General features: G+C 66.7%; 1 protein-coding gene across 1 annotated transcript in view; it reads right to left on the bottom strand.

Moving 5' to 3' along the window:
* Positions 1-9,422: 9,422 nt before the first annotated feature.
* The window catches only part of DIDO1 (death inducer-obliterator 1), a 34,438-nt gene continuing 20,560 nt past the window's right edge, over positions 9,423-23,300 (bottom strand). The window contains exons 8-17 of the mRNA XM_045832719.1: positions 19,603-20,068; positions 19,354-19,513; positions 18,046-18,162; positions 17,854-17,958; positions 17,593-17,725; positions 16,963-17,464; positions 16,566-16,719; positions 15,923-16,012; positions 15,224-15,419; positions 9,423-13,749 (exon numbers count right to left, since the gene is read on the bottom strand). Coding sequence (XP_045688675.1) covers positions 10,661-13,749; positions 15,224-15,419; positions 15,923-16,012; positions 16,566-16,719; positions 16,963-17,464; positions 17,593-17,725; positions 17,854-17,958; positions 18,046-18,162; positions 19,354-19,513; positions 19,603-20,068 — 5,012 coding nt within the window. The 3' untranslated portion in view covers positions 9,423-10,660. The remainder of the gene's footprint in view (positions 13,750-15,223; positions 15,420-15,922; positions 16,013-16,565; positions 16,720-16,962; positions 17,465-17,592; positions 17,726-17,853; positions 17,959-18,045; positions 18,163-19,353; positions 19,514-19,602; positions 20,069-23,300) is intronic.

Here is a 23,300-nt window from a genome sequence, read left to right as displayed (position 1 = left end):
GTTATGGAGAAGGGGCTTCGGCCCGCCCCCTCCCCCAGGGCAGGAGCGCAGGGAGTGGAGGGGAGATAAGAACAGCCTCCCCCAGCGCGTCCTGGGGGCTGAGTTTCTCCTCGGCTGGTAGCTTTAGGTTGTAGCCTGAGGTGGTGGAGAGGTCGCTCCCTCCAAGGTGGGGGCAGGGACTCCCGCACTCTGGGGTCCCATGATCTCCCCGGAGAGACAGGTGGGGAAGTAAGGAGGGGCTCAGCTAACTGATCAACTTCAGGGCCCGCAGGGCCTGTCAGGGTGGGGCCGAGTGAAAGGGAGGGTCTCGGTACAGAGCCGTAAATGCCTGCATGCAAGGAATTTCGGCCCGCGGCCTCCCCTCGGGCAGAACCGATCTGACTGCAGGATACCAGTACGGTTCCTGCTCTCTGCTCAGACAGTGCGTCTCCAGCCCCTAATTTAAACTGGGGCCGGACAGCATTCCGAACACTAATCTCTTCCTTTCTAAATGTTTAGGGTCAAACATATCTCAGTCGCTAAGAATGCACCCAGTGGCGACAGGGAAGGGACGGAGGGTGTGGTTCCCCTCTGGACTGCAGGGACACCACGGAGAAGGGGAAAAAAGGAACCCAAAGACATTCCTGTGCAATCTGGAGGCGCCACCCTCTCCCTGCCTCGGGGGCTTCCCCAGTGGGCCACAGGGCATCCCCTCACCCCACCGTCCTGCCAGAGGTCTCTGGCGAAAGAAATCCTCCTGCCTGCGGCCGGCAGAAATCTGAAAGAGTTGAGAAGGTGGCCAGTCTCCTGTTGCTTCTTCTGCGTCTAGTTCAGAGGCCGTGAGTTCCCTGGGCACTGCTTACAGGATTCAGGGTCCTGCCGAGGGTCCAGGCAGCCAAGAACGGTCCGGAAGGAGCCGGCCCAGCATCCTTGACCGGTTGCCTGTAATCCTGACGACCCCGGACCCGCCGCTCCGCCCGGGTGGTCCGAGTGCGTTTCCCTCCCTGTGCCCTCCATCTGCCGAGACCCCCACCTTCCTGGATGCCTTCAGGCCGGGTGCAGAGGAGGTGTCGTACCAGCAAAATGGTCTCTGGCCCCGTAAACCACCAAGAGGGGCGCCAAGGTGATCCCATTACAAAATGACTCCCTTCCAAATCACAGAGAAGACCCTTGGGTATTCCTCCACCCAACCTTTCTAGAGCTTTAAGAAATGGTGCCCGCGTCTGAAATGTCCCCAGAAGGGACCTCGAGAGGTGTCTGCGCTCCCCGCTTCGTGCTGGAGGTGGACCTCACAGCAGGTCGAGGACCAGGGGGGGAAATCAGAACACCCCTGCAGGGGCGAGCAAGCCACCTGAGAATGTCAAATCCAACTACTCGGGTGAGAGTGGCCCCACGTGGCCCTCTCTGGTGGCGAGGGACCGGGAGGCGCCGGGCACGCGGGCCCGGCCGACGCGGCTGCTGCGGGCCTGAGAGTGAGCGCACCCCGAAGCTGGGCGCGGCCCCTTCCTGCCACTGTGCCTGGCCACGACGAGTGACCCCAAAACAGCTATTCTGGAGAGACCTACAGCCAGCATCATACTCAATGGGCAAAAACTAAAATCTTTTCCACTAAGATCAGGAACAAGACAAGGCTGTCCACTTTCACCACTTCTGTTCAGCATAGTACTGGAAGGTTTAGCCACCGCGATCAGACAGGAAAAAGAAATAAAAGGCATCCAAGTTGGAAAGGAGGAAACAAAACTGTCACTGTTTGCAGATGACATGATAGCGTACATAGGAAATCCTATAGACTCCACCAAAAAACTGTTTGACCTAATAAATGAATTTGGTAAAACAGCGGGATACAAAGTCAATATCCAGAAATCAAAGGCATTTCTGTACACCAACAATGAAACAGAGAAGCAGAAATCAAGAAAAAAATCCCATTTGAAATAGCAAAAAGAAAAATAAAATACCTAGGAATAAACCTAACCAAGGAGGTAAAAGACCTGTATTCAGAAAACTACATAACACCGAGGAAAGAAATCAAGGAAGACACAAACAGATGGAAACATACACCGTGTTCACGGATTGGAAGAATTAATATCACCAAAATGTCCATACTACCCAAAGCAATTTACACATTCAATGCAATTCCTATTAAAGTACCAATGGCTTATTTCACAGACATAGAACAAACACTTCAAAAATTTACATGGAACCATAAAAGACCCCAAATAGCTGCTGCAATTTTGAGAAAGAAGAGTAAAGTAGGAGGGATCACAATACCCGACACTAAACTGTATTACAAGGCTACTGTAATCAAAACAGCCTGGTACTGGCATAAAAACAGGCACATGGACCAACAGAACAGAACAGAGAGCCCAGAAATAAACCCAAGTCTCTATGGTCAATTAATATTCGAGAAAGGGGGCACCAACATCAAGGGGAGTAACAATAGCCTCTTCAACAAATGGTGTTGGGAGAACTGGACAGCTACGTGCAAAAAAACGAAACTCGAGCACCAACTTACACCATATACAAAAATAAATTCAAGGTGGATAAAAGATTTAAATATAAACTGTGACACCATTAAAGTCCTAGAAGAGAACATAGGCAGGAAAATCTCAGATATTTCACGCAGAAACTTTTTTACTGATATGTCCCCTAGAGCAAGGGACATAAAGGAAAGAATAAACAAATGGGACCTCATCAAAATAAAAAGCTTCTGCACAGCTAAAGAAGACAGTATCAAAATAAAAAGAGAACCAACTGTAGGGGAAAACATATTTGCCAATGATAAGTCAGACAAGGGTTTAATCTCCAAAATATAGAAAGAACTTACAAGACTGCACTCTAAGAAGACAAGGAATCCCAAATTAAAAAAGTGGGCAAAGGACTTGAACAGACACTTCTCCCAAGGAGGACATACAGAGGATCCCAGAGACACATGAAAAGATGCTCAGTATTAGCTAGCTATCAGAGATATGCAAACTAAAACCACAATGAGATACCACTTCACACTGGTCAGAATGGCCGTCATAAACAAAGCAACAAACAACAAGTGTTGGAGGGGTTGTGGAGAAAAGGGACCCTAGTGCACTGCTGGTGGGACTGCAGACTGGTACAACCACTGTGGAAAGCAGTATGGAACTTCCTCAGAAAACTAAAAATGGATCTGCCTTTTGACCCTGCAATTCCACTGCTGGGACTCTATCCTAAGAACACTAAAACCCCAACCCAAAAGAACCTTTGCACCCCAATGTTCACAGCAGCACAATTTACAATAGCTAGGTGCTGGAAGCAACCTAGATGCCCATCAGTAAATGAATGGATCAAAAAACTAGGGTACATTCACACAATGGAATTCTATGCAGCAGAAAGGAAGAAGGAGCTCCTGCCCTTTGCAACAGCGTGGATGGAGCTGGAGCGCATTGTGCTCAGTGGAATACGCCAGGCGGTGAAAGACAAATACCATGTGATCTCACCTTTAACAGGAACCTAATCAACAAAACAAAGAAACAAGCAAAATATAACTAAAGACACTGAGATAGAAAACAGGCTGACAGTGACCACAGGGGAGAGGGGAGGGAATTTCAGGGGAGAACGGGAAGGGTTCACAGGAACAAATTTAAAGGACACACGGACAAAAACTAGGGGGAGGGTGGTAATGGGAGGGAAGTGGGGAGGGTTGGGTGGGTGGGCTGAAACGGGAGTAAAAGGGAGAAAACCTCTTGAACAAAGATTAAAATAAAATTTAAAACAAAAACAAAAACAAGAAAACAACAGCTATTCTGGGTACAGAGACAGCAGGAGCCCTTCCTACACAAGAGGCAGGTGGGGTGCAGGTGCCGGGACAGAGGCCAAAGTCAGCCGGGGAGCACAGGGGTAAAAGACTGGCTGTGGGCCCCACGAGGGGACCCCAAAAGGTAGCCGCAGCGCAGGCGGGGTGGTGATCGACACCCCGCACGGAGGGCCAGACCAGGGCTGGGAGGGGTCGGCCGCGGGGCGGGGCCGTGTCTGGGGCTTCCGCGGCGGGGCCTGCCTGGCCGGCGTGGGGGCCTTTTCTCATGCCAGGTGGGGGCTGAGGCCGGCCCCGCTCTGCGCCTCGGTTACCCTGTCCCGGGTGTCTTCCAGCGGCGGGCGCCCTCGTGGCTCTGAGCTGCCAACCCGTGCCTGCAACTTAGCGGCCCACCCTCCACCAGGGAACCTCAGAGTCACCCGAACCCAGCAGATGGCGACGGAAAGGGGCCTCCCCGGGTCCCAGGGCAGCAAAGGGGGCTCCCTCCTCTGGCGCCTCCTCCTAGCTGGCTCGCCAAAACCTCACAGGTGGACACACGTAACCAGGTCCTTGGTGACCACAGAGAATTGAACCGAACACATTGAGCCCCGGCTGGCGTAGCTCAGTGCATTGAGCGCAGGCTGCGAACCAAAGTGTCGCAGGTTCGATTCCCAGTCAGGGCACATGCCTGGGTTGCAGGCCACGGCCCCCAGCAACCACACATTGATGTTTCTCTCTCTCTCTCTTTCTCCCTCCCTTCCCTCTCTAAAAAAATAAATAAATAAAATATTAAAAAAAAAAAGAATTCTGCTGTGGTGAGAAAAACAAACAAACAAACAAAAAGAACCGAACACACGGCGTTCACAGCAGAAAGATGAAGCGACAGTACCCCCCGCAGAACACGGGAGCGGGCCGGCTCCAGGCAGAGACGGACCTCAGGGCCTGGAGGGGTTCTGTCCTTAAAGGGCGCCTGTTTCCCGGCCGGTTTGGGTGGGCTTTTACACGTGCTCACATTACTTCAAAGCTACTGCGCCTGTGGTCTCCCATGATCTTCCTTGCGTGGCCACCGGGGAAGGGGTCCCACAGTGCTGAGTTATCATAACACTGTTATCATGAAGCAGGGGCCACGTAGCCCGTTCTGCACAGGTGCATTCATGGTTCACGGTGATTCGGCGCTTTTCCGGAAAGCAGGGGCAACCGGTCTTAGAACAGGGTCCCTGCCCTGCACTGATATCCTCCGTCTTAGCCCTGGGTGCCTGCAGTTTTCCCATTCCTTAGGAACCGGTCTTAGAGCAGGGTTCCTCACCTGCACTGATATCTCTTATCTTAGCCCCGGGGCGCCTGCAGTTTTCCCATTCCTTAGGAACTGGTCTTAGAGCAGGGTCCCTGCCCTGCACTGATGTCCTTCGTCCTAGCCCTGGGTGCCTGCAGAGTTGCCTCTATCCTGACCATCTCCTGCCTCCAAACCACGAAATACCTAGGACGTCACGGGCGGCGAGCGTGGCACCAGCACGGTCCCCGATGTGCACGGCCCGGCCCGGGAACTTGTGGGAAAGCAGGTTCTGAGCCGCAGGCCCCAGGGGCAGGGGGCGTGTGGGGGCACCATCGTCCTGAGCGACGCCCCTCAAACGGATGCACTTGCTGTGGACCCAGGTCCCCACTTCGGATGGCAATGTCAGAGCGCAGTGACACCCCCGACACCCAAAAGAGACAATGATACGAAGGCGACGACCGTCTGGCCTCTCGGTGATCAGAAGCAAAGGCCGTGTGCACCCAGGCCGCCCTCTGCTCCTGCTCCCGGCGGGGCTGTCGCTGGCGCGGCGCTGGGCCTCCTTCTGCTCGGACCCGGGACCGGAGGGCAGCCGGGCTCCCCTGGGCTCCCCTCGTAGATGACACACGGCGAGAACAGCCCTGGGGTTTCCAGACCCCGAGCGTGGCTCCCGGGGCTTCTGCCAGAGACCTCGGCGATGAGGCCAGCGAGCCCAGGTGGGCGGGTGGGGGTGTCAGAGACCCCACCACACGGCTCCTTTGCACAGACATCAGCCGAGCCGCAGGTGTGCCGGAAAAAGCAGAGGCAAACAGCTCCCACGCACCGAGGCCAGATGGAAGGACGGAAGCGGCTCTCCGGGACGAGGGGTAGTGCTGCCAGATGCTCCCTCGGGGGGGGGGTCACTTCAGGGCTGGGGACCCAACGACAGGTTCGCTGCTGCCCGGGCAGCATGGGGGCCGGCCAGGGCTCCTCCGCAAGAAACATGGCACGTGGGGCAGTGATGCCTCCGTCCCCTTCCAAGGAGGCGGCCCGGGACCCCGCACGGCTCTCCTGGCGCCTCCCCCACGGTGCGGGGCACCCCGCACAGCACCTTCGCGGGAACCGCCCCCAGACGCCTTGCGGTGTCGTCCTGAACCTCGTCGGCCGTCTGCCTCTCTTCCCTTCCAAAGGCGATTGCATTGATTTGCTTTAAAAAATGTTTTGCTTGTTCATTTTTACAGAAAGGGGAAAGGAGGGAGAAAGAGAGGAAGGGAAACACTGGTGGGTGAGGGAAACATGGGTTGGCTCCCTCTCAGGGGCCCCCAACGGGGAACCTGGCCCACAGCCCAGGCGAGGGCCCCGACTGGGAATCGAACCGGCGACCTTTTGTCCGCAGGCCGGCACTCAGTCCACTGGAGCCACACCAGCCAGGGCCGAAGGTGACTGAAGTTTTGAGAAAAGCCAGAAGCCGCAGGACGCCAAATCTGGGCGGTGGCCGGGCCGAGTCACCTGGGTGGTCTGATGTTTTGCCCAAACTCTCCGCACGAGACGTGATGCGTGAGTGGGTGCCTCGTCGTGATGACGCTGCCCGTCGCCAGCTGCCCACGGCTGCGGCCTCCTGGGTCGTCCGTGGAGTTTCCGCGGAGGGATGTTCAAGCGTGACGCAGACTCTGACGCAGAATCGTTGCTCTCCTCGCTCCGTCACTTTGACTGCGACGGCCACACAGCACACACTCGCGCGCACACACACACACACACACACACACACAGTACACACGCTCACTCCACGGTGTCCGCCGCCCCCGCTGACCAGCACGGCGAGGGCGCCCTTGTTCACACAGGCGCGTTCCAGCCCCCGCCCCACACCTGCCGGGCGATGTTCACGTCCTGCAAACCGTTCTCGTGTCACGAACAACGGCTGGACGTTGTCCGGACAGACCTCGGGGATGTGCTTCCGGCGGCACCAGCACGGCCCGAGCCCAAGGCCGGACACGGATACAAAAGGCAAGTCAGCTCCCAAGCGGCACCCCCACGAGCAAGCACGCACGAGGCTTTAACGAAACCTCGGCCGACCGGACCCCAGGAGATGACCGGACCCCAGGAGACGAGCGACAGAGAACGGCGCCCGTCCCTGACCGGGCAGCTCAGCCGGCCGGAGCGTCGCCCAGATCCACCCAGGACGCAGGTTCGGGCCCCGGCCGGGGCCCCTGCGAGGAACCAGCCGCGCATGCACAGGCCGCCGGACCACAGCCCGGTGCCTCTCTCTCTGCCCCTCGGACCAGAGGGGATGCGCCCTGCCCCCGCAGCGCCCGCGTGGGGTCAGCCGGCGGAACTCACGGCGACGGGCCGAGGAGAAGGGCCGAGCGATCACCTCGAAAATGCAGACCAGCGAAGCACAAAAAAGCAAAAACAAAACGGAAAACCCGTCTGAACAAACCCGCCCCCATTCCTGGCGGAAACTCTGCCAGCCAAGGGCACGAGGGGCAGCCGACCGCTGACGCCATGGGAGCGGTAGGGACCTCGGCGCCACGGCCACGGCCACCGCGTCCTCGCCGCTCGCCGCATGCCGCACACCGCACCATGGGCCCGCTCAGCGCGCCCAGGCAGGGCCGACACAGGTCCGCGGGCCCCTCCCTGTCTCCACCGCTTTGCCTTTTTCCGGAAGGTTCCAGAGTGGGGAGCACAGGGGTCGTGGCCCCTCCCATCATGTACGTTTCATGCTCCTCCGTGTTTTTTCAAGATTCTATTTATTTACGTTTTTAGACAGAGGAGAAGGGAGGGAGAAAGAGAGGGAGAGAAACATCCGTGTGCGGTTGCCTCTCATGCCCCCTACTGGGGACCTGGCCTGCAACCCAGGCATGTGCCCTGATTGGGAATTGAACCAGTGACCCTTTGGTTCACAGGCTGGCGCTCCATCCACTGAGCCACACCAGCCAGGGCCGCTCCTGGTTTTTACTAACACCCCGACACCCTCCTGCGAGGGGGGCCCCAGGACATCGCTGGGCCAGTCCGAGTGTGGGGCGGGCACAGCGTGGTAGGGGTGCCCTGCGGGCAGCTGTGCCGCCGCCGCCCCAGCTCCTGCGTGAGCACCTGGGCCTGGTCCCCGCTCTGCCCCCTCCCTGGCCAGCGCCTCTCCCCACCCCTGTGCCGGCGTGGGGGGTGCTGGCACGGGTGGGGGCCCCAGCACCTGGAGCTTCCTGGTGAAACTGCCGCTTCCTTCTCCCTCACGGCAGCCGAACCGCAGGGACCAGGAGTGACCACCAGTGGCAGCCTCCAGGGACTCCCCAATAGGCACACGCAGGTGCAGGGGCCTGAGCCGAATCCTCAAGCCGGGCCCTGCACTAGGCGGGTCCCCAGAACGCCGAGCCTTGCCCGACACCGCGTGGCGCCCCAGTCGGAGGACGGCAGGTGTCGGGGGTGTCGGGGCAGGTGTCGGGGCAGCTGGACGCGGGGGGTGTCCCGGAGCACGGACGAGGTGGGCCTCGGGCCGCGTGCGGCTGAGACCGGCCGGGGGAGAGGCACGCAGGGCTGAGACTTTCCCGGTGGGCGCGTCCTGTGGCCCGGGGGGCGCGTCCGGACAGCCATGTGGAGCCAGGTGCCCACGGGCCCTTGGTGCCCAGCACTCGGCAGAACCTCGGCTACTGGGCACCGTCTCCAAGGTCGGGGCCCCACAACCGGCAGCTGGCCCTTGAAGGCCTTGGGGGGTCTTCTGCCACCTTCCTGGGACAGTGCCCTGAGGGCCGTGGGGACTGCTCCGCCCCGGGGTCCCCTTGTGGAGCCCCGTGCTGCAGGCCGGTTCCGGGCCTCCCCCCGGGTTTGCCGCGCGCTCAGCCCGGAGCCCGGAAGGGCAGGGCCGCCCGTCTCGCCCGAGGACGGCCCTTTCCCGAGTCCCTGCCACAGCAGACCGTGGACGGTCAACCACGTGTGGCTGTTGACCAGTCTGGAGTTCACGGACTGAGCCTGGCTGTGGCCATCCTTCCCGGTGGCAACCGTGGCCGTGTGCAGGTGTGGGAGCTGCCTGCCCACGGCCCAGCCACCACCGCCGCCGCCCCGAGCCCCAGGCACCCAACCTGGCCCACTGACTGCGCCCCCCACCCGCTCCCAGCCAGAGGCTCGCTTAAGCCACGGGCTGGCGGCCCAGCCTTCGGGAGGCACTCCCGCTGAGGGTGCCCACCACGCACCACTGGCCCGGGGACCCTGCCCCGCTGCCTGCCCGCCCTGGGGCACCCCCTCCCTGGGGGGCCTCCAGCCATGCACCTGCCCGACTTCCCGCCCCGACAGCCCGAGACCCGCACCCACGGCCATGGGAGGCTTACCCCAGGCTCGCCCCTGCCCGTGTCCCGAGACCTGGCCCCTGGGGGGCGGCCGAGGGTCCCCGTCCAGCCCCGACCTCCCACCACGGAGAGGACGCCATCACACAGACAGAAAGCCTCATCGATGTTTATTCTACTTCAAGTAACAAAACCTACCAAGTTCCATGTGCTAACGGACAGTGATGTAATACTCTGCCATATAAAATACAACTTACAGAAAAATCTATTGAGTAAACCTAAAGAAACACACTTGATTTTTACATTTGTGTATTTAAATTAGAAAAATCTGTTTTATGTGTAAAAAACCCTTCATGTCGTATTAGCTGTTGGGACTCGAGACCAGGGCGGCCGGACACCGGCTGGCCACAGGGGGCCCCGCCCCCCGCCGGGCGGCCGCGCCCGCGCGGGGGAGGGGGCGGGCAGCCGTGCGCAACGGAGAGCAGACCCCGAGACCAGAGGACGCCTGCAGTCGCACACCTGCACGGGTTTGTGAAAATGTAAAAAAATATCAGAGTGTATCTGTACAGCCGAATGCGGGAGCACGGTCTTGTCGCCGCCGCGCTCTCCACGGGAACCGCGTGTGACGAGGGCCCCGCGGCGCCCGCCCGCCCGCCTGCGGACACTGCTGGTTTCCGCCCGGGAGCCAGCGGCTCGGACCGGGGCCCCCCCCGGGACGCAGGCCGGGGGCCCCTTCCCCAGTGCACTTGGTGGGTCTGCCTCCTCACTTGTGGGTAAAACGGAAGCCTTTCCCAAGAAACTGTTATTTAAAATGCGACAATTTGTACTCAGATGTTGCTTTTAATTTTGGGGGGGAAAATATAAGCTGATATATAAAAACTGAGCAAAACTAAGAAACGTGTTGTTTCCTGATGGAAATTTGTAATTCGAATTTCTTTAGGAAAAAAGGAAAACGTATTAGTAAGTGTTGCTTCTCAACGTCCCCGGGGCCTGGCTGGGCCCCGGGCCGCCGGTGGGCACGGCCTCGGGGAGAGAGCCGAGCGCCGGGCGGGTGGTGCCGGCGACGGCGGGCGAGGCTCTGAGGTCCGCAGGAGCTCCCTAAAACTGCCCGGGTCAAGTTACTGGAGGAGACAACTGTACAACCTGAAAAAGCAATATGCTTTTGTAGACACTTTCCCATTTCGGTAATTCTAAATGGAAATATTATGAGTCCTTTAGTTTTTTTTTAAAAAAGCATCAGAATTGTAAAGACGGAAAATTTGTAAGAAACCATTATACACAAAATTACAGTAATTTCTGAAGTCCAGAATGTTCTATTCATCTCAGTTCATAGCGATTCCAAACCGACTTGTCCGGCACTCTATGAACTTGGCCTTCGGGGGCGGGGCCCCTGGGAGCGGCCTAGGTGTGGGGGGCGGGGGCGGCCGCCTCGGCCTTGGGGTCGCGGGCGCTCTCCTTGCTCCGGCTGCGGTCCCGGTGGTCGCGGCCGCGCTCGTGCTCGCGGGCCCGGCCCCGGTCCCGGCTGCGGGACCTCTCCCGGTCCCGCCTGCGGTCGCGCTCGCGCTCGCGGTTCCGGCTGCGCTCGCGGCTCCGCTCCCAGTCCCGCTCGCGGTCCCGGGGGCGGCCCCGGCAGGGCTCCTTGTCGCGGTGCCGGTCCCACTCGCGGCCGCGGTCCCAGTCCCGCTCGCGGCTCCAGGCCCGGCCGCGCTCGCGCTCCCGCCGCCGGTCCTCGAAGGCGCGGCCCTGCCGGCTCTCGGCCGGGGCCTCGGGCTCCTCGGGCGGCTTCTCCCTGGGGCCGGCCGGGCTCCGGTACTCGGGCGCCCTGCCCTCCCGGAAGTCGGCCGGGGCCCAGGGCGCCTCGGCCTCGGCGCCCGAGCCCGGCGGCCCGGAGGGCAGGCCGGGTGCCGGGCCGGCCTCGTCCCAGCGGTCCTTGCGGTGCTGGGGCGGGTGGCTGGGCAGCTCCAGCAGGGGCCTGGGCGCCGGCTTCGCGCCCTGCGGGGCAGGGCCCTGGAAGGGGAACCGGGGAGGGGCAGGCTCGCTCTTGTCGGGGAAAGGCGCGGAGCCCCGAGGGCCCCCGAACTGCAGGGGCGCCGGGCCCCTCTGGCCGGCGAACCTAGGCGGCGAGTTCACCCTCTGCTCGTCGAACTGCTGCGGCGGAACCCCCCTGGGCCCCGGCATGAAGTTTGCCGCTTGTCCTCTGGGCCCATCAAACTGACCGGGATGCGGCCCCCGCGGGCCCCCAAAATGGCCAGGGGGTGGTCCCCTCTGACCCCCAAACTGGGAGGGAGGAGGGCCTCCCCGGGGACCTTTGAACTGGGCCAGCAGAGGCCTCCGCGGGCCTCCAAATGGGAACGGGCCCGGGCCCCTGCCACCCACCGGTGGGCCTGGCTCCGGCCCTTCAAACGGGCCAGGAGCCCCAGCCGCGTCCCCGTACGGGGCCTCCGGGGGCTCTCTCGAACCCCCGTGTGGGTCCTTGCGGTCTTCGAAGGGGGGTGGTGCCGCGCCCCTGGGCCCGCCCGGGTGGGAGGGGACGGGGCCCCTGCAGTCCCCGTAGGGAGGCGGCCCGTGCGGCCCAGAGAACAGGGAGGGGATGGGCCCCTTCTGGGCCCCAAACCTGGCCGGCGGGGGCCCCCGCAGACCACCATCGCTGTTGGAAATGACGTTCTCTTCCGAGAAGGGGGGCGCTGGTCCCCGGGGCCCCGGGAAGCCGGGGCCGTGAGGTCCCGACGCTCCGAAAGCGCGGGGCGTGGGCTCGCGCGGGCCCTGGAACGGCGGCCCCGGCGGGGGGCAGGGGGCGGCCCCCTCGCCGGGCCTGCCCTGGGGGTCTCTGTCCCCATCGGTCTCCGCGGGGGGGCGGCCGCTCTTCTCCGCGAACGGGGCATTTCTCGGGGCCTCGTAGGTGGACGGGCCGAAGGCTCTGTCCTGTGACCCCGGGCCCGGGCCCAGAAATGGGTCCCGCCCCGAGGGGGGGCCGAAGCCCTGCCCCCCGCTCTGCCCGGGCAGGCCGGGCGGGAAGGCGGTGCTGGGCGGCGTGGGCAGCAGCACCTTACGGGCGGGCCGGGCCGGACCGGGGCCACCTGCCATGGGGGGGCCGCCGTTGGCGGGCGGCAGACCCCGGCTCTCCGAAGGTTCCGCCGCGGTGCCCTCCTGCTTGGCGGGCCCAGAGGCCCCGTCCCCTGGAGCCCAGGCCGGAGGGCTCGGCTCCTTTTCCTCCAGGGCAGGCGCGGGCCCCTGGCCGATGGCGGGCCCCTGGGCGACAGCGGCCCCGCTGGGCGCGTCCCTGGAGGCCAGGGGGCTGGGCGTGCCGCTGGCGGGAGCCTTGGGGCTCTCGCTCTCGCTGCTCTCGGCAGCCAGCCGCCGTGCCTGCCGGGGGTCCCGATTCTGTCGCAGCTCGGAGCCCGGCCCCGGCCCCTGGCTGCCGGGCGGCCCCGCTGCCCTGCCGGTGGCCTGCGGCTCCAGAGGGAAGGGCTCGGCCTTGGGCAGCGGGGCCTTCGGCGGCGGCGACATCAGCGCGTCCGACACGGAGAAGTGGGCCATGGAGGCCCCGACGGCCGCCCGCTGCTGCCGCAGCGCCTCCTCCTGCTCCTGCACCTGCCGCTTCTGCTCCTCGATCTGCCGGTTGAGCTCCTCGATCATCTGCTGCTGCTCCGCCAGCGAGGGCGCGGGCGCGGGCACGGCGCCGGCCCGGGCGTCCGCGCACATCCGGTTGGGCAGGTCCTCCACGGCCACTTTGGCTTCCTCCAGGATCGTCTCGTCCTCGGGGTCGTAGGCCACCTCCTCCCGCTCGGCGGCCTCGGGGGCCTTCTCCGCAGCCTGCCGCCTCCCGCGGCCCCCGGGCGCGGCGTCCAGGGCCCGCTCGGGGCCGTACTCCTCCTCGGGGTCGTAGGGCCTGTCGTCCTCCTCCTCTTCCAGCGCCCGCTCCCGGGACAGCTGGCCGAACTGCTGCACGATGGGGTCCAGCAGCGGCGCGGCCGGCAGCCCGCTCTCCGCCCTGGCGTCGGGGCGGGTGGCCGGCGCCGGCTCCGCGGGCTCCGCGGCCGTGGGGTCAAACGCCTTCTTCCTCCCGAACAGCGTCTGCAGTATGTGCTCCAGCGGCGAGGCCGTCTTGGCGGCGGTGGCCGCCGTGACCGCTGCCGGGGCGGCCGGTGCCGTGACGGTGCCGGCGGGCCCTGGCTTGAGGGACGACAGGGTCTTCGACACAGATGAGGACGAGGCTGGCGGTTCCGGCAGAGGGGGCGGCGGTGGAGGGGACCCCGGGGGGGTGCCGCTGACAGCGGTGTCCCCGGAGCTGAGCTGATACTTGGGGGGCTTCTTCTCCGACTGCAGGGCTGGGGGCGCCCTGGGGTAGCCCGCAGCATCCGCGTCCTCTGGGGGCTGCGCCCGCGCCCGCCTCTCCTCCGCCCTGTCAGCCTCGCCGGCTGTCGAGGGCCGCTTCGTCTTCTGACAGATCACCAGCCCGAGGATGATGTTGGGGCGGGGGGACTCGAGGCCTGAGAAACAAAGGGGGTAGGTTTCAGGGCCGAGCCCCCTCTCCTGTCGGAGGGGGGCTTCGGGGAGGGCGGTGGTGGGGTGCTGTCGTGGGCGGAACCCACACTTTCTGGGCGAGACAAAGCCCAGTGCCGGAGGAACTCACTGCAGAGGACGTTCACACCCGGGGCCCAAACCCCAAACTCCAAACCAAGGGTTCACTTGCAAGCAAATGCACCCCGGCTGTCAGAATTCCAGTCACGGAGGACTCCTGATACTAGGCAGCGGGGTGGCAGGGGCGGCGGGAGGAGGGCTGCCCAGCGCCTGCCCCAGGAAGGCACCGCCCTGCAGCCTGCGCCCGGGCGCAGCGGCGACAGGAAGCTAAACACTCGAATGCTCAGCCACCGACTAGGGACCCGTCGCACAACCCAACTGCAACGGTCAACGGAGCTGTGATTTTCCATGCGGCCCACCCCCGGGGACCGGCTCCCCAGCAGCCGGTGTCGAAGTCACAGCTGGTGGGGATGGAGCTGCCGACGGGCACGACCAGAACCAGCGCCTTTCGGGTTCAGGACGAGCGCCCACGGGTGTCCGCCGGCCCCGAGCTGAGGCCGGGCAGGGCGGGACGTGGCGCTCCGGCCCTGGCCGAGGCGTCCGGGAAGCTGGCGGCACGGGGGAGCACAGCGGAGTCTGGGGGCACAGCCAGCGGCTGGACGACGGCCACTTCGCCGGGAAGGGCGCTCCGAAGCCTCCAGGCCGCGGCGTCGCGTCCCGGGAAGGCTGGCGTCTCCGCGAGGACGCCCGGCCCCCGGTCTCAGTGAGCCCAGAGCGCCGGGCAGGGACCCAGATCCAAGCCGCCGGGCAGCGACTTGGGGAGACACGCACCACAGGGGTCTGCTCCACAGCAGAAGACACCCCAAGTCACCCGACCCGCAGCCTCAGCCAGCAGGTAGCCGACAGACAACGGCTTCTCCGCGGGAGCAGGGAGCTGGGCCCGTGGACCCCGTGCCCCTGCCGAGCCCAAGCGCCCTCGGGGCCGGCTCTGAAGTGGCCCTTTGCACGAGCACTCGGTGAGCGAGGGGCGGCCCAGAGAAGCCGTTCTGCAGACGGCAGAGCGATGCTGCCGCAGCTGTGACAGTGACCCTGCCAGCGGCACCCCCTCACTGCCAATTCCCCCGCCTCCCGGCAGCGAGGCTCCGGCTGAGGGGGGCGGCGGGGCATGGGGCCTGCTCACCGCCGGCTGCGCACCGCCGGAAGCCCCGCCGAGGCAGCGCCGCGGACCCATGGCCAGGCCGCTCTCCTCGGGGCACCGACCCCAGGCCAGGCCATGAGAGGCTGGGCGCCTCGGTCTTCCCCGTGTCTGGTTTTTCTGGGACGACTCCCGCCCCAACTGCGCGGGCGCCACGGGCCCCCTGCGCCGGCTCCGGGAGACTCGGCGTCGGAGAAGGGGACGCGTGTGACCGGCGGGGCCAGACCCCCCAGGAAGCCGGGGCTCACCTGGCCCCTCGAATGGCAAGAGCTTGGACGGCACAGGGTCCTCGGCGCTCAGGGGGATCAGGTAGAGGTCTTTGATGTGCCGGCTGTTGTTGGCGACCACGCCGAAGCGGCCTCGGCTGCTGAAGTAGGAGTAGAGGGAGATGTAGGCCACCTCCTCCTCCTCGGTGGCCGGGTGGAACCGGATCAGACACAGCTCCTGCGGCAGAGACAGGCGGCGCGTTGGCCCACGGTGGCTGCGGGTGCGGCTGCTTCTCCCAATCCCACCGTCCCGCGGCCCGAGACAGGCCAACGGGTGCGGCACAGACCCAGCAGCCAGGCTGCCGGGCTCGTGGCCTCCACCCCCCGACTGCCACCCGGCCGCGCGGCGCTCGCGGCCCAGAGGCAGCCCCGCGCAGGCGAGCAGAGCGCCGCGGCGACCCGGCCTGCAGAGCAGCGTCTGTGCCCACGCGGAGGCGGCGGCTGGTCTCGGGGCGCGGAGCTCGGCCGAGGACGCCCCGCGCCTCGTCCGTCCGCAGGGACGGCAGGGGACAGAGCAGCCGCCTGCTCGCGCCGCCCCGCACGCCCCGCGCTCCCCAGCCCGGCTCCAGACGGACCGTCCACTCCGCCCGGCACAGCCCGGAGGCTGCGCGCCAGCCTCTCCAGCAGTCGGCGGGCGGGCGGCAGAGCCCCCCGCGGGCGGGGGCCGCCCGCACACGGTACCTTGGACACAGAGGACTTGAGCTTGCCCACGTAGTCCCACACGGTCCTGGGTGCGATCCGCCCGCCGATGTGGATCGTGTCAGGCAGGTCCTGGGGGGCGAGATGCAGCGCTGAGCGACTCGCCGAGTGACGGGCGAGTGCGGCCCCCGGAGGCCGACGGCGGGGGGCCCCCCGCCAGTGCGCCAAGGAAGCCGCGGCGGCAGCAGAGAGCGTGGCGCTCGTGGCCCCAGACGCTCCTCGGTGCCCTGGTGCGGGGACCCGCGCCGCCTGTCCCTCGGGGTGAGGACAGCCTCCTGGCGCACCACACGCCCGGCGGACGCTGCCGGCACCTCCGCGACAGGGACGCGTGTGCCCCAGCAGTGCCGGCCGCTGGGGGCCCCAGCTGCCCCGCCCGCCCCTGAGGGGAGCACCTGGGCAGGGGGAGCCCCGAGGGGACGGACCCCGGCTTCTGCCCAGAGGCCGGGAGGCCCGACGTCTCACCGCAATTTCTGTCCCGACGGCTTCCCGGGGGGCTCCCCCAGCAGGCCCAGCAGCCCCCAGGGCACCTCCAGAGCTGCCCACGCACCCAGACGCCCGGCCGGCAGCCAGTCCCGGGCGGGCCCACCCCCGGACACGCACAGGCACGCGCACAAGGTGCCCTCACCTCGCTGAGATAGTCGAAGCACCCCGAGACGGGGTACGCCTTCGTGACGAACTTGGCCACGCTCTGCATGTTGATGAAGCCCTTCCAGACGGGGCTCAGCCGGGACAGGAAGAGCGGCGCGTCCACGTCCGGGGGGGACCGGGTCTCGGCGGTGCTGCGGGGGGCAGGCGGAGGACGGTGACTGTGCGCCCGGGGACACGCGCGCCCGCTCTGACCACAGAGAGCAGCTGGACAGGCGGCAGGGCCAGGGGCCGTGCGTGACCCACAGTCTCTGCTCTCCAGGTCCCCATTTCCGAGCGGCAGCGGGCGCCCCGAGTGCCCAAGCCCAGTGCGGACTCACCCCCAGCCTGCCCGCCCACCTGCCCAGGAGCAGCGGGGACACAGGTGGAGGCCGCACCTGATGCTGGGGGCCGGGGGAACGGACAGCAGGTATCGGGGCTCCGGGGTGGGGGACGGCTTGGCCAGGATGGACTTGGGCACCAGCACGGGGGGCTTCGGGACGTCCTGCGGGGCCTCGGCCGGCTGGGTGTTGTCCGGGGCCGGGGCTGTGCTCGCCGCGCTCTGTGCGGTCCTGGGGTCGCGGCCAGACACGGTGACGGTCGTGACCATGGCAACCCCGCTGGGGGCTGGGCAGGAGGGCCCTTCCCGGGCGGAGGGCTCGGGGTGGCCATCCCCCGGAGCGCCGGGGAGGCCCCGCTCCGAGGGGGGCGGGGCGGTGCTCTCGGGCTCCTCCGCGGACGCGCTCCCGGGCAGCGTTTCCGGCGCCATGTCGCTCGCCGGGCCGAGAGCCGGCTCGGACGCCGCGCCGTCGTGCTTGGGCCTGGGATCCTCTTTCTTGGCGGGCGGCACGGGCAGCTTCTGTCGCTTCGGAGCCGGCTCCCCTTCCGACGAAACCTGGCCTGGGGCGCAGGAGGGAGGGCGCGTGAGAGCCCCGCACGGTTCGGGCGCGACCTGCCCTCCGGCGGAGGAACAGCCACTCCCGCAGGGCGGGGGCGACCCCGAGCTCAGCCCCGCCCGGCCCGCTCACCTGTGCACACCCTGCAGTTCAGGTCGAAGAGGTGGGCGCGGTGCTGGCCCGTCGTGTCCTTCAGCATGCTGCTGACGACGTCCGGGGGCGGCGCGGCGCTCTTCTCGGGGGCCGCGCGCACCGATTCCTGCTCCTGTGCGGGGCGAGGGGATGCGCTTGGGTCACGGCCTCCCCGTCCGCCCGGGGGCGGGGCCCCGAGGACGCGCCCCCGGCCCCCCCCCCCCGGAGCAGCGCGCAGCGGGACCCGGGCCCGGCACTCACTTCCGAGTCTGACACGGGCGGCGAGTCTTCCATGTCGGGGACGGCCTCCGGCCTGGTGCTCGCCTTCTTGCTCTCCGGGTGCGACTTCGCCCTGGGCTCCGCCACCTGGGAGGGGAGCCGCGGCCTTACGCCCTGTCCGGGGGCGCCCGCCCGCCCGGCAGCCGCCACGCCCCGGCCGCGGCCGGCACTCACGGGCTTCGTGGGCCGCTCCTTCCACACGGAGAGCTCCTTAGACACGAGTTCTTCCGGCTTCATCCTCACGAGCCTGGCCAGAGGGATCTCCTCGCGCAGAACGCGGTGGAAGAGGCCCTGCCAACGAGCGTTCCGTTCGCTGGGCGCAGACCGCGGGCAGAGCGCGCGCGGGCAGACCGCCTCCGAGACCCGGGGGCCGGCAGCGCCCGCCCGCAGCGGCTGCGAGCGCAGAGGGCCCCTCCCCCGCCGCGCGCACAGCGCCCGCCCACAGAGCCCCGGGGAGAGGCTAAGGAAGCCCGGGCAGACAGGCTTGCGCAGCCGACGCTGGGCCGCAGCCCCAGGCGGGAGCGGCGCCTGAGGCCGCCCAGACGTGGGGCCGCCGCGCCCCTCCCAGGAAGAACGTGGGCTCCGCTCTGGGGCCACCCAGGGGCGGTGGTGCAGCTCCCCCGCAGGCCCGCGTGTGGGAACGAGCGTGGGGACGGACAGACGGGCCTCGTGGCTGCGGGGCAGAGGGCAGGGAGGCCCCGCCTGGTCTCAGGAGGCTGTGGCCCCCCGGCCTTAGGCTGAGTGAGAGCCCAGGAGCCACGGAGGGGACGGAGCTTATTTCCCTGGCTTGATGGGCAGTCCGTGACGGGGAGCGATTCTCTGAGAAAGGGAGCGAACCCAAGACAGACGCGGTCACGTGGGATGGCCTGAGGCAAGAGACTCACGGGGCTGTGGAAGTGAAGGGGTGATGGACATCGACCCCTGCCCCCTCGGCTTTGCGGAAGCCTGAGTCCTTGTCCTTGGGTGTGAGAAACCCAGGTCCCCTGGCTGCCTGTCTCCTGCCCCTCTCCGGCCTGCGGGGCGGTGCAGGCCAGACCGGAGACGGGGGACCCCCGGGGTGATCAGGCCCAGGACACAGATGATGCAAGGTCCTGTGAGATCTGCTTGCTGGAGGCTGCTATTAACTTGGGGTTTGAAGGCACAGGCAGGAAACCTTTGGAACCTGCAGCTCTTTCATGTGTTAAAACCCCAAACCTTGCCCGGGTTCTCAGCAGGAGTGCTGCTCCCGCCTTTGCAAGCTGTTTACATCTTCTGACCTTTCCTGCCAGACTGTGAATCCACAAACTAAGTCTGTTTCTTCTCAATAAAAACTGCCTGGGTGTGGACACGGGGCGCTCCCCACGTGAGGAGTGGCCCTTCCGCCCCGATCCCCCCGCAGGACCTGGCTGTCTCCGTGTGTGTTTTTAGCGTGTTTTGACGCGCACCCGCAGCCGGGATGGGCACGGCGGGCCGGCGTCCCGCACAGGCCCCGGCAGCACATACCTGGTTCTTGGGGTCCTTGAGGTTGAACATGATGCTGCGGTACTTGCTCTTATAGCGGTTGTCGGTGACGCGGAACAGGTTGAACATCTCCTTCTCGATGTGGAGGGCGACCCTGCCCACCTCGCTCTCCGTCATCGTCAGGTCGTCGCTGTCGCTGGCCCTAAGGGGACGGACGGGAGGGCGGCGTGAGCCCGGGCACAAGCACCCCGCGCCCCGCTGGCAGGCGGCCGCGGCCGAGTGCACGCCCACCTCTTCCACAGGATCTCCTTCAGGGAGCGCCTGATGTTCTGCCGGATCTGGGAGTTCGGCTGCGACGGGGCGGCGCCGGAGGCCCCCAGGCGGCCCGGAGCCGGGGAGGCCAAGGGGACGGAGGCCGCCATCGGCTTCCTGGTGGCCCCCCCGAGGGCGGTGGAGCCCGGCAGCTTTTTGGAAGCAGCCGCGGCAGCGCCGGGCCCCAGCCCCGCCTGCTTGGCGGAGGGAGCGCTGCCCGGGGGGGCGGCCGCCGAGGGCCACGGCCGCTTGGGGATGGTGCCCGGGAAGCCCGAGGGCAGCTTCCGGACGGCCGGCTTGACTGCGTTGGCGAAAGGGGGCGACTTCTTCGGCAGGAGTCTCCGGGGCGAGGGCTGTCTGCCGGCCGTGGCGGGGCTCGGGGCGGCCCCTCTCTTCGGCCCCGCGGCCGCTGCGCCCCCCTCCACGGGCCGGTCCTCCTTCGAAGCTGCAAAAGACACGGCAGGTCAGCGAGGCCGGGGGCGGTGCGCACGCCGGGGGGGGGGGCGGGGGGGACCGCACACCTGCCGGGGCCCGGGGGGGGGGTGTGGGGGGGGGCACCAAGGGCTCGGCGTTTCCCGAGGGCCGTGCCCACGCTTCATCTCGGGAAGAAACCCCTCCCGTGCCGTCACGTGGCACCGGCCTCGCCAGCCAGCCAGCCGAGGCGAGGGCCGCCCGCGCCCCCAGCTGAGCTCGACAAGAGGCAGACCTTGCGTCGGACGCGGGGAGGTAAGGGAGAAGCACTCCCACTAGGACCTCAAGTGCACCGTCTTTACAAACGGGGCTTTGAACACCACCTTTGCAGGAAGGGTCAGGCAGACCCCTCCCCCGACCCTCGAGGCTCTGGAAAGACTAGCGAGAGCCCTGTGGGTGGGGGCCCCCCTGGGTGGGGCCCCCAGGTGCTCATCGTTCTTTCGGGCAGAGGTCAGTGCGGCGGCGCGAACGAAGCACAGACCAGTCGGCAGCAGCCTGCAACGGGGGGCGCGCTGGCCACGGCCACACCGAGTCGGCACGAGCTGGCCCTGGCGTCACATCCGCGACCTCACCTGCTCGCGGCCCCCAGCTGCGTGCGGGGGCTCGTCAGACCGCCCAGCAGCGCGTGCGGTGCGCGAGGGCTGTCGACGGGACGGGACACACGGTCCCGACCCTCCGACCTGCGTGGGAGGTTCTGCACTGGCCCGGCCCAGCTGGCGCGGAGACGGGAGGCCGCCGCTCTCGGCGGGAGCAGGTGGGCCCAGGGAGCTAGCCGGGACGCGGAGCAGCCCGCACAGGAGCCGGCGGAGGAGGCCCCAGCCAGGTGCAGGCCTTTCTCCAACCGCCCGGGCAGCGTGAGCCTCTGGAGCTCCCAGGCCCCACGTGGGGCTTTGGCAGATGCTCTGTGCACTCCACCCAGGGACGAAAAAGCACGCAGTCGCCAGTCACCAGGCCCCCCTCTGCCCCCGTGAATGGGGGCGTCTGAAACCCGCCGAGGGCCCGCCCTGCCCACAGAGCGGCGGCCCCTCCGGAGCACTCCCAGCCCCGCCCCAGCAGCCGCCGCCAGCAGCTGTGCCCATCTTGGCAGAGGGCCAGGCTGCCACCTGGGAGGACTCCCCCCTCCCAGCACGGGCCGTGCTGGCAGCGCGCAGGGAGCCCCCCACGTTCCTTCCGCTCTGCAGGAGGGACGAAGCCACCTCGCCTCACGAAGTTCGCGGCAGCACCGCCCGGCCCCCCACGCCAGGAGAGCGCCACGAGCCCTCGGTCTCCAGCATCGGTCTGACCTGAAAGCCGCATCTTCCTCCCAAAGCCCTCACAGCCCCTGACCCCTGCCCTGGCGCCCCCAGGCCTGCGCCGGCCAGCCGGCCCACCATTCCTGCTCGTGGTCACCCACGCTGTCACCACGTCACACCTCCAAATCTAGAGGCTTCGCTCTCGTGGGACTGGACCTCTAGGCACAGCCCACTACAGTCGGATGGGCAGACAGGCAGCAGGGGCAGACGAAAGCAAGCTTTCCACATGAGCTGCTTCGCCAGGCCGAGTCCACACGTGCAAGGAGTCGCCACGGGTCAGCGCCTGGGAGCCCCCCTCTGCCGGCTGGGACGTGGAGGAGGGCGGCAGCACCCTCCCTGCAGGGCCTCAGGCTCAGGTGCGGCCACGGGGCTGCGGCTGAGGTGGGCAGGAGCGCAGCAGCCAGGAGCCAGGAGCCTGAGCGTCCCAGGCACCAGTGGCCAGAGGGATGGACTACGAAGACGCCAGCCGGGGCCTGGAAGCAGCCGAGCACCGCCCTTCGCAGGCACAGCCCGGCGGGGGTCGGAGCAGCGCCTCGGCCCCCTCCGGAACGCTGGCCCCGGTGCCCCCGAGCACCTGGGCCCGACCCGAGCGCCCAGCACACCTGTGTGACGGTGGGGCCCGCCCAGGCCTCGTGCATGGCCTTCTCGGCGTGTCGGGAGGCAGACAGTGTCCACCACGGCGGTGCCTGCCCGGGGCCCATCTCCAGGTCAGAACCCCAGGCCCGCGGCTCCGGTGGGCCTCGTGCTGCCTCCTTCGTTCAGGGGGAGCCCGCTGACGGCCCCTGTCGGGACCTCCCCGGCATGCCGTGGACACGGCCGTCACCCGGGAGCAGCAGCAGCGAACACTCGTGACCCATTTACAGCGCACGGCACAGCTTTCCCGAACCGCCGGGCCGTTCCGTGGAACTCCCCTTGCCTTTCCAAAGTCAGCCTCCCCGGCCCCGTCTACCCCCGGAGGCGCCAGCAGCCGTCACCCAAGGAATCGTGGGTGAAACGTCGGAGGCCGTGGACTCCAGCGGCAGGCGGGCCCTGCCCCTCGTCCACGGCGGAGGGGCATTTAAAGCACGTGACACCTCCGCTCAACCACCGCCCCACTGGCGCCTGCGGCCCCCCTGGAAGCTGCACTGGGGACACACGGGCACACAGGGACCCTGGCACGGCACCGGAAGGCCCTGACAGCGAGACACGCTGCGGTTTCCGAGTGGACGCCAGTCAGATCCGCAGGCCCTCGCTCAGACTCCTGCCTGCCCGTCCTGGCGCGGGCGGCTCTGCCGAAGGGCAGGGAGGGCCGTGGTGACCGGGGGGAGGGGCCCGGTCCGGAGCGGCAGCAGCAGCACACCCCGCGCTGGGCTGGCCTCAGGGACAGGGGCCACCCCACGGGCTGCCCGAGTCCCCACCGGCCCAGTGAACTCAGCGGGCGGCGTCAGCAGGGGCGGCGGAGGCCGCCCTGGGACAGGCCTGATGGGACCCCCCGGCAGCCAAGGGGCCTTCAGCTTCCACACCTGGGCCCGCCTGCTGCCCGCTCCCGGCCGGCTGACCCGGGGAGCCAGCTGGTACCTCGGCAGCTGTGGGCGGTGGGGCCGCCCGTGGGCCAGGCCCCGTCTGTGGTGAGACCGGGAGGCCGGGGCGAGGCCGCACGCAGGGCTGGGCTGGCCGGGGCTCCCGGGAACCAGCCCTCAGCGACTCTCTAATTGGCCCCTTTCCCAGGAACGGGTGAAGCTGGGGCCCTTGGCACACTGCGGGGCGCGCTGTGGCGCTGCGTGGCCACTGGGTGGCACCGGCGGGCCTCCGTGGAAGCGAGAGGCCACAGGTCTGTACTGGCGGTGCTGCCCTGTCCGCCCCCCCCGCGGAGGCTGTGCAGGTGCCCAGGTGGGGTTGCAGGAGGACCCGGGGCAAGCGTGGGGGCGCGCCCGG

This window comes from Phyllostomus hastatus, unplaced genomic scaffold (assembly GCF_019186645.2).
Source record: "Phyllostomus hastatus isolate PE091 unplaced genomic scaffold, TTU_PhHast_1.1 phas_contig_17, whole genome shotgun sequence".
NCBI lineage: Eukaryota > Metazoa > Chordata > Mammalia > Chiroptera > Phyllostomidae > Phyllostomus > Phyllostomus hastatus.
This window is presented reverse-complemented; position numbering and strand designations above follow the sequence as displayed.